This window comes from Pleurodeles waltl, chromosome 1_1, assembly GCF_031143425.1.
Source record: "Pleurodeles waltl isolate 20211129_DDA chromosome 1_1, aPleWal1.hap1.20221129, whole genome shotgun sequence".
Lineage (NCBI taxonomy): Eukaryota > Metazoa > Chordata > Amphibia > Caudata > Salamandridae > Pleurodeles > Pleurodeles waltl.
The window spans coordinates 1,478,031-1,497,740 of NC_090436.1; the positions used below are offsets into that span (position 1 = coordinate 1,478,031).

Here is a 19,710-nt window from a genome sequence, read left to right on the forward strand (position 1 = left end):
GCACCTGTCCTGAAAAGCCCTTGTTACTCTAAAAAATTCTATGTCCAGACTGATGCATCTGAATTAGGAGTAGGGGCAGTCCTATCACAACTTAATTCTGAGGGCCAGGATCAACCTGTTGCTTTTATTAGTAGAAGGTTGACCCCTAGAGAAAAGCGTTGGTCTGCCATTGAGAGGGAGGCCTTTGCTGTGGTCTGGGCTCTGAAGAAGTTGAGGCCATACCTGTTTGGCACTCACTTCATTGTTCAGACAGACCACAAACCTCTACTTTGGCTAAAACAAATGAAAGGTGAAAATCCTAAATTGTTGAGGTGGTCCATATCCCTACAGGGAATGGACTATACAGTGGAACATAGACCTGGGAGTAGCCACTCCAATGCAGATGGACTCTCCAGATATTTCCACTTAGACAATGAAGACTCATCAGGTAATGGCTAGTCTTATTGTCCTTCGTTTGGGGGGGGGTTGTGTAGGAAAGTACCATCTTGCCTGGCATGTTACCCCCATTTTTCACTGTATATATGTTGTTTTAGTTGTATGTGTCACTGGGACCCTGGTAACCCAGGGCCCCAGTGCTCATAAGTGTGCCTGTATGTGTTACCTGTGTAGTGACTAACTGTCTCACTGAGGCTCTGCTAATCAGAACCTCAGTGGTTATGCTCTCTCATTTCTTTCCAAATTGTCACTGACAGGCTAGTGACCATTTTTACCAATTTACATTGGCTTACTGGAACACCCTTATAATCCCCTAGTATATGGTACTGAGGTACCCAGGGTATTGGGGTTCCAGGAGATCCCTATGGGCTGCAGCATTTCTTTTGCCACCCATAGGGAGCTCTAACAATTATTACACAGGCCGGCCACTGCAGCCTGAGTGAAATAACGTCCACGTTATTTCACAGCCATTTTACACTGCACTTAAGTAACTTATAAGTCACCTATATGTCTAACCTTTACCTGGTAAAGGTTAGGTGCAAAGTTACTTAGTGTGAGGGCACCCTGGCACTAGCCAAGGTGCCCCCACATTGTTCAGAGCCAATTCACTGAACTTTGTGAGTGCGGGGACACCATTACACGCGTGCACTACATATAGGTCACTACCTATATGTAGCTTCACCATGGTAACTCCGAATATGGACATGTAACATGTCTATGATCATGGAATTGCCCCCTCTATGCCATCCTGGCATTGTTGGTACAATTCCATGATCCCAGTGGTCTGTAGCACAGACCCTGGTACTGCCAAACTGCCCTTCCTGGGGTTTCTCTGCAGCTGCTGCTGCTGCCAACCCCTCAGACAGGCATCTGCCCTCCTGGGGTCCAGCCAGGCCTGGCCCAGGATGGCAGAACAAAGAACTTCCTCTGAGAGAGGGTGTAACACCCTCTCCCTTTGGAAAATGGTGTGAAGGCAGGGGAGGAGTAGCCTCCCCCAGCCTCTGGAAATGCTTTGTTGGGCACAGAGGTGCCCAATTCTGCATAAGCCAGTCTACACCGGTTCAGGGACCCCTTAGCCCCTGCTCTGGCGCGAAACTGGACAAAGGAAAGGGGAGTGACCACTCCCCTGACCTGCACCTCCCCTGGGAGGTGTCCAGAGCTCCTCCAGTGTGCTCCAGACCTCTGCCATCTTGGAAACAGAGGTGCTGCTGGCACACTGGACTGCTCTGAGTGGCCAGTGCCACCAGGTGACGTCAGAGACTCCTGCTGATAGGCTCCTTCAGGTGTTAGTAGCCTTTCCTCTCTCCTAGGTAGCCAAACCCTCTTTTCTGGCTATTTAGGGTCTCTGTCTCTGGGGAAACTTTAGATAACGAATGCATGAGCTCAGCCGAGTTCCTCTGCATCTCCCTCTTCACCTTCTGATAAGGAATCGACCGCTGACCGCGCTGGAAGCCTGCAAACCTGCAACATAGTAGCAAAGACGACTACTGCAACTCTGTAACGCTGATCCTGCCGCCTTCTCGACTGTTTTCCTGCTTGTGCATGCTGTGGGGGTAGTCTGCCTCCTCTCTGCACCAGAAGCTCCGAAGAAATCTCCCGTGGGTCGACGGAATCTTCCCCCTGCAACCGCAGGCACCAAAAAGCTGCATCTCCGGTCCCTTGGGTCTCCTCTCAGCACGACGAGCGAGGTCCCTCGAATCCAGCGACACCGTCCAAGTGACCCCCACAGTCCAGTGACTCTTCAGCCCAAGTTTGGTGGAGGTAAGTCCTTGCCTCACCTCGCTGGGCTGCATTGCTGGGAACCGCGACTTTGCAAGCTTCTCCGGCCCCTGTGCACTTCCGGCGGAAATCCTGTGTGCACAGCCAAGCCTGGGTCCACGGCACTCTAACCTGCATTGCACGACTTTCTAAGTTGGTCTCCGGCGACGTGGGACTCCTTTGTGCAACTTCGGCGAGCACCGTTTCACGCATCCTCGTAGTGCCTGTTTCTGGCACTTCTCCGGGTGCTACCTGCTTCAGTGAGGGCTCCTTGTCTTGCTCGACGTCCCCTCTCTCTGCAGGTCCAATTTGCGACCTTCTGGTCCCTCCTGGGCCCCAGCAGCGTCCAAAAACGCCAAACGCACGATTTGCGTGTAGCAAGGCTTGTTGGCGTCCATCCGGCGGGAAAACACTTCTGCACGACTCTCCAAGGCGTGGGGGATCCATCCTCCAAAGGGGAAGTCTCTAGCCCTTGTCGTTCCTGCAGTATTCACAGTTCTTCAGCCTAGAAAGAGCTTCTTTGCACCAACCGCTGGCATTTCTTGGGCATCTGCCCATCTCCGAGCTGCTTGTGACTTTTGGACTTGGTCCCCTTGTTCCACAGGTACCTTCAGACAGGAATCCATCGTTGTTGCATTGCTGATTTGTGTTTTCCTTGCATTCTCCCTCTAACACGACTATTTTGTCCTTAGGGGAACTTTGGTGCACTTTGCACTCACTTTTCAGGGTCTTGGGGAGGGTTATTTTTCTAACTCTCACTATTTTCTAATAGTCCCAGCGACCCTCTACAAGGTCACATAGGTTTGGGGTCCATTCGTGGTTCACATTCCACTTTTGGAGTATATGGTTTGTGTTGCCCCTATCCCTATGTTTCCCCATTGCATCCTATTGTAACTATACATTGTTTGCACTGTTTTCTAAGACTATACTGCATATTTTTGCTATTGTGTATATATATCTTGTGTATATTTCCTATCCTCTTACTGAGGGTACACTCTAAGATACTTTGGCATATTGTCATAAAAATAAAGTACCTTTATTTTTAGTATAACTGTGTATTGTGTTTTCTTATGATATTGTGCATATGACACTAAGTGGTACTGTAGTAGCTTCACACGTCTCCTAGTTCAGCCTAAGCTGCTCTGCTAAGCTACCATTATCTATCAGCCTAAGCTGCTAGACACCCTATACACTAATAAGGGATAACTGGGCCTGGTGCAAGGTGCAAGTACCCCTTGGTACTCACTACAAGCCAGTCCAGCCTCCTACACAGAGTTTCAGGAGACAGTTGCAAGGCCATGCTGTTCTTTTTCCAAAAATAGACAATGTTTCTGCCGTACCTTAGCTGGGAGGTACCAGGTCAAATAAATTGTCAGTTTTAGCACCAGAAATATAGAAATTCTGCTTGCAGCACCATATAACTTTGCAGCAGAGTATTTTCCGGGTATTTCCAATGTAGTAGGAGATTGGAACTCGAGGAATTTGACAGATTACAGCGATTGGCAGTTTAGGGAAGATTAATTCCCGAGAATTCAAAGGATATGGGCTTCTTTGGAGTAGATCTCTTTGCCTCTAGGCTGATTCTTTAATTAGAGAGGAGCATGAGTTGGGGGCTCTGTTCGGGAGTGACTGCAATAGAAGCTTTGACGCAGGACTGGAGGAACCGGCCGGTTGGGCTTTTCCTTCGTTCTCAATGATTCATGGAGGGTTAGTTCACGTGAGAAGACAGAAATGTCTGATTGTTTTGCTGACGCTGTTTTGTAACATTCAACCTTGGCTCCCAACACTGTTGGAAATGTCAGTCGACATTCCATATTTCATACTGTCATGTGAGGGTCTTTTGATGTGAATAGACCTAGTGGAATGTCCTTTGGTTCAGGAGGGTTTACTCAGCCTTCTAGAATGGAAGATATCAGGTATTCACATTTACTCAATGAATCATGGGAACCAAGTACCAGGAAAAGATACAGAGGGGCATGGTCAGCATGGGTACGTTGGTGCGTGGAAAGGGATCTGGATCCCGTACAAGATGATTAAATAGACGTGACAAGTTTTTTGTCAAAACCTTCTCAGGAGGGTCAGGCACATAGAACTGTTAACTGCTATAGATCAGCAATAGCAGCTGGACACTGTGTAGTTAGAAGAATCTCTATACGTAGAAGCCCTTTAGCAGGCAGGGTATTGAAAGGAATTAGACTTAAAAGACCTCCAAGATTAAAATATCGGACTTTGTAGCTGTCTGAGTAATAAGTATTTAGGAATTCTGGAATTATCTTGGAAATTGGAAACTTTATTATGCTTGATATCCTTCAGAAGAGTATCTGATGTAAGAGCTTTGGAGGTTTCTGCAAGATTTTATCAACCACAGGGAGTACTTTTGGAAATTTGTAGAAGAACGAAAATCATGTCTTAGAAGAATATTTTATACCTATTTTGATACCATTCAGGATTTGTGTGAAGTTTGATGCTTAAAAGAGAATGTTAGACAAAAGATATGCAGAAGAACAATTGCTTATATCCGATGTTAAACCTTTGAAAAGGGTTTCGAATGCTACTATTGCTTGTTGGGTGATGAAAGAAGCGGTGTAGATTTAACCAAATTTACAGCTCATTCCAGTAGGGGTGCAGTGGTGAGCAAAATATTCATTTCGGGGAAATTGATTATTAAAGGTAATGATATAATGATCATATGTTTTTGTATTTGTTTATAGAAAGTGAATTAATTTACGTTTTTTGGGAAGAATGATATCTGATGGGATATCGAGAATACTTGACAGGAATTAAAACATAAGAGGAAGAACATGGCAGCGAGGCTGCTTGTGTGGGACAGAGCGTTCTAGTCATTGTGATGTTCCAAGATTCTTTTGAGAAGCTTTACAGGGGCTGCTCAGAAGAGTAAATAAAAGCTTATGCTTAATAGTAGCCTCCTTGTCGTTAATAAAATCTTGTTTCTTCATTCAGTAAACCTTTAAGAATAGCAATTCTCCCTCCGATGTAAGGATGTTGCTTTCTGGTATTACGACCTTGCTTTGTCTTCTTGCCCTTAACAGATATGTTGTCACACGCTGCCAGAGAGTGCTTGCCGAGGCGACCGAACTGGCATTAAGTTAAAAATATTCTGTGATTCTATCGCAGAGAAACTCTGCAAGTATCTTGTCTGTTAACCACCATGTGTTCATGCACCACGTCCCGTGTGTTCTCAGATCCTTGCTTCCCAGTTCAGTTGGAGAGTGATTAGAGAGGCCACGGAGCAGAATCCCAGGTTGTTGGACTCCCCACCTCCACCGCCGGGATAAAGAAATAACCAATCCAAGAGTGTGAACTCTGCAAAGATGAATAATATGTGTACTGTCCATCTGTCTTACAATGAGGATGTCAAGTACCCACCACGGCAGATTATCAGGGGACTGGGCAGCACTAGTTGAGGTTACTGGTTTGCTTGGGTCTTTCCAACGTTCATCACTGTGTTAATGTCCCTTGCAACCACAGACGTCCCCACTGCAGTATCTGGAAGCTCCACGTGAGCGTGATAAGTGTAACCTCCACCAGGGTGGAGCAATGTAAGCGCTTACCAGTGTCCTTGGGTGACCATGTAACAACCCGGTCACACTCTCCCCAGGTCATCTGCCCGGACAGATTTAACAACCAGTGGGAAGATTTGTCGGAAGAAGAGTGATTTCACAGGAGCCGCAAGTGAAGCCGGCATGCTAAACTCGTTCATAACCATGCTGTCCCAGAGACATGCATTTTGTACATGGTAGGGGAGTTTCTTGCAATAGAGACACCTCTGGGGCAAGCAGTTTAAAATATAGCAGAACAGCTCCCCTTTTGAGCCTATTATGGAGCCCGCTAACTTTCCAAGACATGACACAGTGTTCCTTATCTGCACCACTGAGCAGAACACTAAACATGCGTAGCGATGTGAAGCCTGATGTTAGGAAGTGAAAACTGTCTTGTTGCACGTCACCTCCTTCCACTGAAGACAACCAAACCCCTCAAAAACCTGGGTGTGGAGTAAACGTGGTTATAGTGTTAGCCTTTTACTTTGCCTACACCAAAGTCTGAATCACTTTAGTAAGAGAAGCAACTTCATAACACAAACCATCTATGATCTCCCCAGACACTCGCCGACCACTTCAACTGTCACGAGGCCGAATGAACGTAAGCAAATTCCAAATCGTGCTGCATTATGCTACAAATTTCCTCACCCACAATATAAGACCGCAAAACTTCTCCTTCTAGCAACTTTACTCCTCTGAAAATAACCAAGTTACCCAGCACGCTGGTGTAGAATACTAACACATATGGCATGTCCAGTAGGGGGGACCTCACTCTATCAGAAGAAGTCTGCTTTGACCAGACACTTGACGATGTTGGACTGGCACAAGTGTATCTAGGAAGGGTAACTCGTGATGGCAGCTGGAAGGCAAGTCGTGCTTATCTTTGGTAACAAACATAGACTTTGAGGCTCAGTTGGAACGGCTAAAGATGCTTATTCACAGTTCAAACCCCGTCCTGTCCCCCTACTCATTCCAGATCATTCACTCTACTCAGCCAGTTCCTCTGGACATAGTCTCCTTCTCCATATTCAGAAGGTAGTCACAGAGCATCGACTAGATACACTGAAGGCAACAGAGACCTGCCACAAGTAAGGACAACCTGGGAGTCAGAGGAGCCAAGTGCCACCCTAGTGAACCTTGACCTCTGGTTCCGATGGGCAGCGTCTTATACTGAAAAGCCAAGTCCAGCAGAAGCTGATTGTGTCACAGACATCATCCACCTTCACAGGAGCCCACTGACTGAGGACACCTAACCCTGACGCAATCTCTAGCTTCCAACCAAAGGAAGTACTTGAGGAGTCTGGTTGCACCAGTGAAAGTAGTTAATCCTGCACAAGATGCCATGTTATCAATTCCACACACAGAGAGGACACAACGGCGCTGACCCGGGTTACAACGTGTTGTGTTAGGATACTTAAGGGATTTACTCGGTTATTGCCTGCACTTTACCAACATTTTGACCCGTCTTTGTGAAACTGCCCCTGCCCAATAATGTTAAATCGATTAAAGTACACTTGGCCTGTCAGGTGTTCCCTGTAGACAGGTGAGGAGCTGGGGTGTCAGACACACTCCAGCTGCAACATACTCTCGTTACAACTGTATCTTCTCAACCAGAGTCTAGTACCCTACCATTGTCACGGATCCCAGTTTAGAACAGAAATAAATACCTGCTTTCCCTACTCACCTGCAAATGTTTGGGGAAGTTGAAGATGGTTGGGACCGCCCCCTCTCGAAGACGCACCGTCTGACCCGTTCTGTCGAAGCATTCTTCTGTGAAGTGTGTGGAGCACAAGCTGCTGCTTTTCGTCGGCTGCCAAGGTTTGCCGTTTGGCAACAAGCGACGAAGAGCCAAAACCCATTTTTTCCTCCTCACGGGGTCCTTCGGGAACCTACAACAGAGTGTAAAAGTGTCAAAACCAGAAGTGTGTTCAGCACGGGTTCAATGAGACCCCTGTCCTCGTAAGAGGTCACACGTTACCTGCGCAAGCTCCCGCGATGAGTCTGCGCCCAGTACTGCACTGTGCACTTTAGAATGTCACATATATAAATACTAAAGAGACACTCATGCCTCACACCACAGACACACGGACGACACCACAGAGGTGTTATCAATTCCTCCTGAACGCAGGAAGATAGGCTGACAACAGGTAAGAGAGCCCAGAGAACTGAAGACAATACAGAAGGAAACAAGCATTGGCAAAGCCAATAGGTCCTGCTTCTTTGGGTTTGCCAATGTTTTTGCCAGTTGTTAAGAAGGTAAATGCTGGGGACAGCAGAGAGGAAGAGAAATGGAAAAGCTGGGAGCGAGGAATGTAATTGAAAAAACAAGGAGGAAGCAACGGATGAGCACGGGGAGCAGAATAAACATGGACAATGTGCAGGAAGGAGAGGAAGCAGGACATGGGGAAAAACAAAACCTGTGCATTCCCATGGAGTACTCAAAGAAAAAGAAAAAACAGTTCCCTGATGTAGAGCTGTGGAAGGATTCACGTCATCTACTGAAAAGGGTGGTAAAGAAACTACGTTGCAGGGGAGGGGCAAACGCACAAAGAGGAAAAGAAGTCATTGAATAAATAGCAAGCAAATGAGATTGACAAGAGAGCAAACCCATCCTGTACAAAAAGGTCTTCACCAAAAGACAACTAGAAGCGGTCAATAGGACTGACCTAAAAAGTGCAAAAAGAAATAGGTACTGGAAGAAAGTAGCCTCTTTCTAGCCTTGTTACCCCCACTTTTGGCCTGTTTGTGAGTGTATGTCAGGGTGTTTTCACTGTCTCACTGGGATCCTGCCAGCCAGGGCCCAGTGCTCATAGTGAAAACCCTATGTTGTCAGTATGTTTGTTATGAGTCACTGGGACCCTGCTAGTCAGGACCCCAGTGCTCATAAGTTTGTGGCCTATATGTATGTGTTCCCTGTGTGATGCCTAACTGTCTCACTGAGGCTCTGCTAACCAGAACCTCAGTGGTTATGCTCTCTCTGCTTTCCAAATTTGTCACTAACAGGCTAGTGACCAATTTCACCAATTCTCATTGGCATACTGGTACACCCATATAATTCCCTAGTATATGGTACTGAGGTACCCAGGGTATTGGGGTTCCAGGAGATCCCTATGGGCTGCAGCATTTATTTTGCCACCCATAGGGAGCTCTGACAATTCTTACACAGCCCTGCCAGTGCAGCCTGAGTGAAATAACGTCCACGTTATTTCACAGCCATTTACCACTGCACTTAAGTAACTTATAAGTCATCTATATGTCTAACCTTCACCTGGTGAAGGTTAGGTGCAAAGTTACTTAGTGTGTGGGCACCCTGGCACTAGCCAGGGTGCCCCCACATTGTTCAGGGCAAATTCCCCGGACTTTGTGAGTGCGGGGACACCATTACACGCATGCACTGTACATAGGTCACTACCTATGTACAGCGTCACAATGGTAACTCCGAACATGGCCATGTAACATGTCTAAGATCATTGAATTGTCACCCCAATGCCATTCTGGCATTGGGGGGACAATTCCATGATCCCCCGGGTCTCTAGCACAGAACCCAGGTACTGCCAAACTGCCTTTCCAGGGTCTCCACTGCAGCTGCTGCTGCTGCCAACCCCTCAGACAGGTTTCTACCATCCTGGGGTCCAGGCAGCTCTGGCCCAGGAAGGCAGAACAAAGGACTTCCTCTGAGAGAGGGTGTAACACCCTCTCCCTTTGGAAATAGGTGTGAAGGCTGGGGAGGAGAAGCCTCCCCCCCGCCTCTGGAAATGTTTTGATGGGCACAGATGGTGCCCATCTCTGCATAAGCCAGTCTACACCGGTTCAGGGATCCCCCAGCCCTGCTCTGGCGCGAAACTGGACAAATGAAAGGGAAGTGACCACTCCCCTGACCTGCACCTCCCAGGGGAGGTGACCAGAGCTCCTCCAGTGTGTCCCAGACCTAAGCCATCTTGGAAACAGAGGTGTATGTGGCACACTGGACTGCTCTGAGTGGCCAGTGCCAGCAGGTGACGTCAGAGGCTACTTCTGATAGGCTCTTACCTCTCTTGGTAGCCAATCCTCCTTCCTAGGTAGCCAAACCTCCTTTTATGGCTATTTAGGGTCTCTGCTTTGGGGATCTCACCAGATAACGAATGCAAGAGCTCACCAGAGTTCCTCTGCATCTCCCTCTTCACCTTCTGCCAAAGGATCGACCGCTGACTGCTCAGGACGCCTGCAAAACCGCAACAAAGTAGCAAGACGACTACTAGCAACCTTGTATCGCTTCATCCTGCTGGCTTTCTCGACTGTTTCTAGGTGGTGCATGCTCTGGGGGTAGCCTACCTCCTCTCTGCACCAGGAGCTCTGAAGAAATCTCCTGTGGGTCGACGGAATCTTCCCCCTGCAACCGCAGGCAACAAAAGACTGCATCACCGGTCCTCTGGGTCCCCTCTCAGCACGACGAGCGTGGTCCCTGGAACTCAGCAACTCTGTCCAAGTGAGTCCCACAGTCCAGTGACTCTTCAGTCCAAGTTTGGTGGAGGTAAGTCCTTGCCTCCCCACGCTAGACTGCATTGCTGGGTACCGCGTGATTTGCAGCTGCTCCGGCTCCTGTGCACTCTTCCAGGATTTCCTTCGTGCACAGCCAAGCCTGGGTCCCCGACACTCTAACCTGCAGTGCACAACCTTCTGAGTTGTCCTCCGGCGTCGTGGGACTCCCTTTTGTGACTTCGCGTGGACTCCGGTTCACTTTTCTTCTAAGTGCCTGTTCAGGTACTTCTGCGGGTGCTGCCTGCTTCTGTGAGGGCTCCCTACGTTGCTGGGCGCTGTGAGAAAGTAGCCTCTTTCTAGCCTTGTTACCCCCACTTTTGGCCTGTTTGTGAGTGTATGTCAGGGTGTTTTCACTGTCTCACTGGGATCCTGCTAGCCAGGGCCCAGTGCTCATAGTGAAAACCCTATGTTTTCAGTATGTTTGTTATGTGTCACTGGGACCCTGCTAGTCAGGACCCCAGTGCTCATAAGTTTGTGGCCTATATGTATATGTTCCCTGTGTGGTGCCTAACTGCCTCACTGAGGCTCTGCTAACCAGAACCTCAGTGGTTATGCTCTCTCATTTCTTTCAAATTGTCACTAACAGGCTAGTGACCAATTTTACCAATTTACATTGGCTTACTGGAACACCCTTATAATTCCCTAGTATATGGTACTGAGGTACCCAGGGTATTGGGGTTCCAGGAGATCCCTATGGGCTGCAGCATTTCTTTTGCCACCCTTAGGGAGCTCTGACAATTCTTACACAGGTCTGCCACTGCAGCCTGAGTGAAATAACGCCCACGTTATTTCACAGCCATTTTACACTGCACTTAAGTAACTTATAAGTCACCTATATGTCTAACCTTTACCTGGTAAAGGTTAGGTGCAAAGTTACTTAGTGTGAGGGCACCCTGGCACTAGCCAAGGTGCCCACACATTGTTCAGGGCCAATTCCCCGGACTTTGTGAGTGCGGGGACACCATTACACGCGTGCACTACATATAGGTCACTACCTACATGTAGCTTCACAATGGTAACTCCGAATATGGCCATGTAACATGTCTATGATCATGGAATTGCCCCCTCTATGCCATCCTGGCATAGTTGGCACAATCCCATGATCCCAGTGGTCTGTAGCACAGACCCTGGTACTGCCAAACTGCCTTTCCCGGGGTTTCACTGCAGCTGCTGCTGCTGCCAGCCCCTCGGACAGGCTTCTGCCCTCCTGGGGTCCAGCCAGGCCTGGCCCAGGATGGCAGAACAAAGGACTTCCTCTGAGAGAGGGTGTTACACCCTCTCCCTTTGGAAAATGGTGTGAAGGCAGGGGAGGAGTAGCCTCCCCCAGCCTCTGGAAATGCTTTCATGGGCACACATGGTGCCCATTTCTGCATAAGCCAGTCTACACCGGTTCAGGAACCCCTTAGCCCTGTTCTGGTGCGCAACTGGACAAAGGAAAGGGGAGTGACCACTCCCCTGACCTGCACCTCCCCTGGGAGGTGTCCAGAGCTCCTCCAGTGTGCTCCAGACCTCTGCCATCTTGGAAACAGAGGTGCTGATGGCACACTGGACTGCTCTGAGTGGCCAGTGCCATCAGGTGACGTCAGAGACTCCTTCTGATAGGCTCCTTCAGGTGTTGCTAGCCTATCCTCTCTCCTAGGTAGCCAAACCCTCTTTTCTGGCTATTTAGGGTCTCTGTCTCTTGGGATTCCTTAGATAACGAATGCAAGAGCTCATCCGAGTTCCTCTGCATCTCTCTCTTCACCTTCTGCCAAGGAATCGACTGCTGACCGCGCTGGAAGCCTGCAAAACTGCAACATAGTAGCAAAGACGACTACTGCAACTCTGTAACGCTGATCCAGCCGCCTTCTCGACGGCTTTCCTGGTGGTGCATGCTGTGGGGGTAGTCTGCCTCCTCTCTGCACTAGAAGCTCCGAAGAAATCTCCTGTGGGTCGACGGAATCTTCCCCCTGCAACCGCAGGCACCAAAGAACTGCATCACTGGTACCTTGGGTCTCCTCTCAGCACGACGAGCGAGGTCCCTTGAATCCAGCAACTCTTTCCAAGTGACTCCCACAGTCCAGTGACTCTTCAGTTCAAGTTTGGTGGAGGTAAGTCCTTGCCTCCCCACGCCAGACTGCATTGCTGGGAACCGCGACTTTTGCAGCTACTCCGGCCTCTGTGCACTTCCGGCAGAAATCCTTTGTGCACAGTCCAGCCTGGGTCCACGGCACTCTAACCTGCATTGCACAACCTCCTAAGTTGTCCTCCGGCGACGTGGGACTCGTTTGTGCGACTTCGGGTGAGCACCATTTCACGCATCCTCGTAGTGCCTGTTTCTGGCACTTCTGCGGGTGCTGCCTGCTGCTGAGAGGGCTCCTTGTCTTGCTCGACGCCCCCTCTGTCCCCAGACGCAATTGGTGACATCCTGGTCCCTCCTGGGCCACAGCAGCATCCAAAAACACTAACCGCACGATTTGCAGCTAGCAAGGCTTGTTGGCGGTCTTTCGGCGGGAAAACACTTCTGCACGACTCTCCACGGCGTGAGGGATCCGTCCTCCAAAGGGGAAGTCTCTAGCCCTTGTCGTTCCTGCAGAAACCTCAGCTTCTACTGTCCAGTAGCAGCTTCTTTGCACCCACAGCTGGCATTTCCTGGGCATCTGCCCATCTCCGACTTGCTTGTGACTTTTGGACTTGGTCCCCTTGTTCCACAGGTACCCTCGACTGGAAATCCATCGTTGTTGCATTGCTGGTTTGTGTCTTTCCTGCAGAATTCCCCTATCACGACTTCTATGTCCTTTGGGGAACTTTAGTGCACTTTGCACTCACTTTTCAGGGTCTTGGGTGGGCTATTTTTCTAACCCTTACTATTTTCTAATAGTCCCAGCGACCCTCTACAAGGTCACATAGGGTTGGGGTCCATTCGTGGTTCGCATTCCACTTTTGGAGTATATGGTTTGTGTTGCCCCTATCCCTATGTGTCCCCATTGCATCCTATTGTAACTATACATTGTTTGCACTGTTTTCTAATACTATTACTGCATATTTTGGTATTGTGTACATATATCTTGTGTATATTTGCTATCCTCATACTGAGGGTACTCACTGAGATACTTTTGGCATATTGTCATAAAAATAAAGTACCTTTATTTTTAGTATATCTGTGTATTGTGTTTTCTTATGATATTGTGCATATGACACTAGTGGTACTGTAGGAGCTTCACTCGTCTCCTAGTTCAGCCTAAGCTGCTCTGCTAAGCTACCATTATCTATCAGCCTATGCTGCTAGACACCCTATACACTAATAAGGGATAACTGGGCCTGGTGCAAGGTGTAAGTACCCCTTGGTACTCACTACAAGCCAGTCCAGCCTCCTACAGGCGCCCCCTCTGTCTCCTCTTCCAAGTGGCGACATCCTGGTCCCTCCTGGGCCACAGCAGCACCCAAAAACCCTAACCGCGACCCTTGCAGCTAGCAAGGCTTGTTTGCGGTCTTTCTGCGTGGGTACACCTCTGCAAGCTTCTTCACGACGTGAGACATCCATTCCCCAAAGGGGAAGTTCCTAGTCCTCTTCGTTCCTGCAGAACTCCAAGCTTCTTCCAACAGGTGGCAGCTTCCTTGCACCCTCAGCTGGCATTTCCTGGGCTCCTGCCCACTCTCGACACTGTTGCGACTATTGGACTTGGTGCCCTTGTCTTACAGGTACTCATGTCAGGAAATCCACTGTTGTTGCATTGCTGGTGTTTGTTCTTCCTGCAGAATCCCCCTATCACGACTTCTGTGCTCTCTGGGGGTAGTAGGTGCACTTTACACCTACCTTTCAGGGTCTTGGGGTGGACTATTTTTCTAACCCTCACTGTTTTCTTACAGTCCCAGCGACCCTCTACAAGCTCACATAGGTTTGGGGTCCATTCGTGGTTCGCATTCCACTTTTGGAGTATATGGTTTGTGTTGCCCCTATACCTATGTGCTCCTATTGCAATCTACTGTAACTTTACATTGCTTGCATTACTTCCTTTTGCTATTACTTGCATAATTTTGGTTTGTGTACATATATCTTGTGTATATATCTTATCCTCAATACTGAGGGTACTCACTGATATACTTTTGGCATATTGTCATAAAAATAAAGTACCTTTATTTTTAGCATATCTGTGTATTGTGTTTTCTTATGATATTGTGCATATGACACCAGTGGTATAGTAGGAGCTTTACATGTCTCCTAGTTCAGCCTAAGCTGCTTTGCCATAGCTACCTTCTATCAGCCTAAGCTGCTAGAAACACCTCTTCTACACTAATAAGGGATAACTGGACCTGGCACAGGGTGTAAGTACCTCTGGTACCCACTACAAGCCAGGCCAGCCTCCTACAGGTACTATTACTGCAACTTTAGTATTCCCAAAGCTCAAGGTCCTCACATGATCAACTCATGACCTCCTGGGGCTTGTGGGCAAATAAAGTAAAGTTCTTCTAAAGTAGTCATAAGCGGCGTGGTGGACAGTCAGAGCTGCACACAGCTAAGCTTCATGTATACAGCCAGGGCCACAGTCCTTTGGTGGGACCCCGCCTCTGGTCACCTCCAGTCGACCGACATAACTAAAAACAACAGGGATAAAAGGATGGTACTGGTGTAGGAGGCTGGACTGGCTTGTAGTGAGTACCAAGGGGTACTTGCACCTTGCACCAGGCCCAGTTATCCCTTATTAGTGTATAGGGTGTCTAGCAGCTTAGGCTGATAGATAATGGTAGCTTAGCAGAGCAGCTCAGGCTGAACTAGGAGACGTGTGAAGCTACTACAGTACCACTTAGTGTCATATGCACAATATCATAAGAAAACACAATACACAGTTATACTAAAAATAAAGGTACTTTATTTTTATGACAATATGCCAAAGTATCTTAGAGTGTACCCTCAGTGAGAGGATAGGAAATATACACAAGATATATATACACAATAGCAAAAATATGCAGTATAGTCTTAGAAAACAGTGCAAACAATGTATAGTTACAATAGGATGCAATGGGGAAACATAGGGATAGGGGCAACACAAACCATATACTCCAGAAGTGGAATGCGAACCACGAATGGACCCCAAACCTATGTGACCTTGTAGAGGGTCGCTGGGACTATTAGAAAATAGTGAGAGTTAGAAAAATAACCCTCCCCAAGACCCTGAAAAGTGAGTGCAAAGTGCACCAAAGTTCCCCTAAGGACAAAATAGTCGTGTTGGAGGGAGAATGCAAGGAAAACACAAATCAGCAATGCAACAACGATGGATTCCTGTCTGAAGGTACCTGTGGAACAAGGGGACCAAGTCCAAAAGTCACAAGCAGCTCGGAGATGGGCAGATGCCCAAGAAATGCCAGCGGTTGGTGCAAAGAAGCTCTTACTAGGCTGAAGAACTGTGAATACTGCAGGAACGACAAGGGCTAGAGACTTCCCCTTTGGAGGATGGATCCCCCACGCCTTGGAGAGTCGAGCAGAAGTGTTTTCCCGCCGGATGGACGCCAACAAGCCTTGCTACACGCAAATCGTGCGTTTGGCGTTTTTGGACGCTGCTGGGGCCCAGGAGGGACCAGGAGGTCGCAAATTGGACCTGCAGAGAGAGGGGACGTCGAGCAAGACAAAGAGCCCTCACTGAAGCAGGTAGCACCCGGAGAAGTGCCAGAAACAGGCACTACGAGGATGCGTGAAACGGTGCTCGCCGAAGTTGCACAAAGGAGTCCCACGTCGCCGGAGACCAACTTAGAAAGTCGTGCAATGCAGGTTAGAGTGCCGGGGACCCAGGCTTGGCTGTGCACACAGGATTTCCGCCGGAAGTGCACAGGGGCCGGAGAAGCTTGCAAAGTCGCGGTTCCCAGCAATGCAGCCCAGCGAGGTGAGGCAAGGACTTACCTCCACCAAACTTGGGCTGAAGAGTCACTGGACTGTGGGGGTCACTTGGACGGTGTCGCTGGATTCGAGGGACCTCGCTCGTCGTGCTGAGAGGAGACCCAAGGGACCGGAGATGCAGCTTTTTGGTGCCTGCGGTTGCAGGGGGAAGATTCCGTCGACCCACGGGAGATTTCTTCGGAGCTTCTGGTGCAGAGAGGAGGCAGACTACCCCCACAGTATGCACAAGCAGGAAAACAGTCGAGAAGGCGGCAGGATCAGCGTTACAGAGTTGCAGTAGTCGTCTTTGCTACTATGTTGCAGGTTTGCAGGCTTCCAGCGCGGTCAGCGGTCGATTCCTTATCAGAAGGTGAAGAGGGAGATGCAGAGGAACTCGGCTGAGCTCATGCATTCGTTATCTAAAGTTTCCCCAGAGACAGAGACCCTTAATAGCCAGAAAAGAGGGTTTGGCTACCTAGGAGAGAGGAAAGGCTACTAACACCTGAAGGAGCCTATCAGCAGGAGTCTCTGACGTCACCTGGTGGCACTGGCCACTCAGAGCAGTCCAGTGTGCCAGCAGCACCTCTGTTTCCAAGATGGCAGAGGTCTGGAGCACACTGGAGGAGCTCTGGACACCTCCCAGGGGAGGTGCAGGTCAGGGGAGTGGTCACTCCCCTTTCCTTTGTCCAGTTTCGCGCCAGAGCAGGGGCTAAGGGGTCCCTGAACCGGTGTAGACTGGCTTATGCAGAATTGGGCACATCTGTGCCCAACAAAGCATTTCCAGAGGCTGGGGGAGGCTACTCCTCCCCTGCCTTCACACCATTTTCCAAAGGGAGAGGGTGTCACACCCTCTCTCAGAGGAAGTTCTTTGTTCTGCCATCCTGGGCCAGGCCTGGCTGGACCCCAGGAGGGCAGCTGCCTGTCTGAGGGGTTGGCAGCAGCAGCAGCTGCAGTGAAACCCCAGGAAGGGCAGTTTGGCAGTACCAGGGTCTGTGCTACAGACCACTGGGATCATGGGATTGTGCCAACTATGCCAGGATGGTATAGAGGGGGCAATTCCATGATCATAGACATGTTACATGGCCATATTCGGAGTTACCATGGTGAAGCTACATATAGGTAGTGACCTATATGTAGTGCACGCGTGTAATGGTGTCCCCGCACTCACAAAGTTCAGGGAATTGGCTCTGAACAATGTGGGGGCACCTTGGCTAGTGCCAGGGTGCCCTCACACTAAGTAACTTTGCACCTAACCTTTACCAGGTAAAGGTTAGACATATAGGTGACTTATAAGTTACTTAAGTGCAGTGTAAAATGGCTGTGAAATACCGTGGACGTTATTTCACTCAGGCTGCAGTGGCAGGCCTGTGTAAGAATTGTCAGAGCCCCCTATGGGTGGCAAAAGAAATGCTGCAGCCCATAGGGGTCTCCTGGAACCCCAATACCCTGGGTACCTCAGTACCATATACTAGGGAATTATAAGGGTGTTCCAGTAAGCCAATGTAAATTGGTAAAAATGGTCACTAGCCTGTTAGTGACAATTTAAAAGTAATGAGAGAGCATAACCACTGAGGTTCTGGTTAGCAGAGCCTCAGTGAGACAGTTAGGCACCACACAGGGAACATATACATGCACACCTATGAGCACTGGGGCCCTGTGTGACAGGGTCCCAGTGACACATACATATAGGCCACAAACCTATGAGCACTGGGGTCCTGACTAGCAGGATCCCAGTGACACATAACAATCATACTGAAATCATGGTGTTTTCACTATGAGCACTGAGGCCTGGCTATCAGGATCCCAGTGAGACAGTGAAAACAGTGACAAACACCCTGACATACACTCACAAACAGGCCAAAAGTGGGGGTAACAAGGCTAGAAAGAGGCTACCTTCTCACAACTGGTAATACCAGGTACTTACGAGTACTGACATCACCTTGGTGTTGAAGTCAACTTAAAAATAACTTTATCCAGCTTCCTAACTCCAAAACCCCAAAAGGAAGAGAAGAAACACTCAATTATCAGATGTGTGGCTAAAAGATTTCTCAGGCTAATCAGTGTCTTTAGAAGACATAGGGGGTGATTCCAACTCTGGCGGGCAGCGGTAGCCGGTTCCCGCCAGGCGGGAACCGGCATTTGGCCGCCATGTGGCCAAAATACCGCTGCACCCATTCCAACATTCCCGTTGGGCCGGCGGGAATGAGGCCGCAACACAGGAGCCGGCTCCGAATGGAGCCGTCGGTGTTGCGGCGGTGCGACAGGTGCAGTTGCACCCGTCGCGCTTTTCACTGTCTGCTAGGCAGACAGTGAAAAGCTGGCCGGGGCCCTGTTAGGGGGCCCCTGCACTGCCCATGCCAGTGGCATGGGCAGTGCAGGGACCCCCAGGAGCCCCAGGACACCCGTTACCACCAGCCTCTTCCTGGCGGTGAAAACCGCCAGAAACAGGCTGGCGGTACGGGGGTCAGAATCCCCAGGGCAGCGCTGCTTGCAGCGCTGCCCTGGCGGATTCTCCCAGCCGAGGCAAAAACTGCAGATGACCGCCGGCCCCGGCAATCCGACCGCGGCTTTACCGCCACGGTCGGAATGGGGATTGAACCACCGCCAGCCTGTTGGCGGTGCTTCCGTCATTCGTGGCCCTGGCGGTCCAAGACCGCCAGGGTCAGAATGACCCCCATAGTCAAGAAACGATAGCGCAAGAAGGTGTTGTGTAGCTCAGACTGCTCGGTTACAAATGACCGTGGTGTGAAAACAGCATTGCATCTTCACACTTCAATGTCCACTTGCTAATTGAGACCTACCTCCCCCTCCAACAATGCTGAATGCCAGTTAAGGCTGGCATCCCCCTGCCCAGAGGGTCTGTAGCCGTACTCCAGTTATGATGGCTCCTCTTCGGACCACTGTTAGGAGACAGGGTATAGAGTGGTCCGAGACCCACAAGCTGCTCAGTCATAGCAGTTCAGGAATTCCCAGCATGCCTACTGCTGAGCCACCCTTCCACCTCTAAGTTCATAGTCCCATCCGAATCTGCACGTCTGCCTACTCCTCAACAAGGATCCAAATTCTACGGCTCCATGTCGATACTGGCTGGGGGCCCTAGCACCACATCAGCCCCTTCTGAAAGTCTCTCCACTTTGTCCAAAAGCTCCCAATGGTCTCTCCTAAAACAATGGAGATCTCTCCAGCAAACAGGTCAAAACCAGGCTTGTACTAAAAGAGGTCTACCCAGATATACACAGTTCCACACTTAACACAAAGACCTAAATGAACATTTACAAGGAATTTCTTCCAGTTTCCTTTAACATGTAGGAACAAATATGTCAACATGGCTTTTACTGTATTACTGGATACAAATTAAATCCTTGAAAAATCCCAATGTGCATTCGGGCAAATACAAAGCACCAACTCAGTTCTGGTGGCTACTGTGGATGAACTGTGCTGGATGCCAGATGAAGGAGGCAAAGCGCTTTAACCCTTTTTGACCTCTCTGTCACCTTTGGTACCATCTCCCAAAATTTCTAGCTGATTTAGCTTTATGAGATCAAGTTAGGGACATCGGCTTGGAATGGATTGCTTCATATCTGCACA

General features: G+C 49.2%; 1 protein-coding gene across 3 annotated transcripts in view; it reads right to left on the bottom strand.

The window, feature by feature from the left end:
* Positions 1-19,710, bottom strand: part of LOC138246115 (trichohyalin-like) — a 156,459-nt gene that overhangs the window by 68,318 nt on the left and 68,431 nt on the right. For all 3 annotated transcript variants that reach the window (XM_069200564.1, XM_069200486.1, XM_069200402.1), the window contains exon 2: positions 7,438-7,642. In XM_069200564.1, coding sequence (XP_069056665.1) covers positions 7,438-7,642 — 205 coding nt within the window. The remainder of the gene's footprint in view (positions 1-7,437; positions 7,643-19,710) is intronic.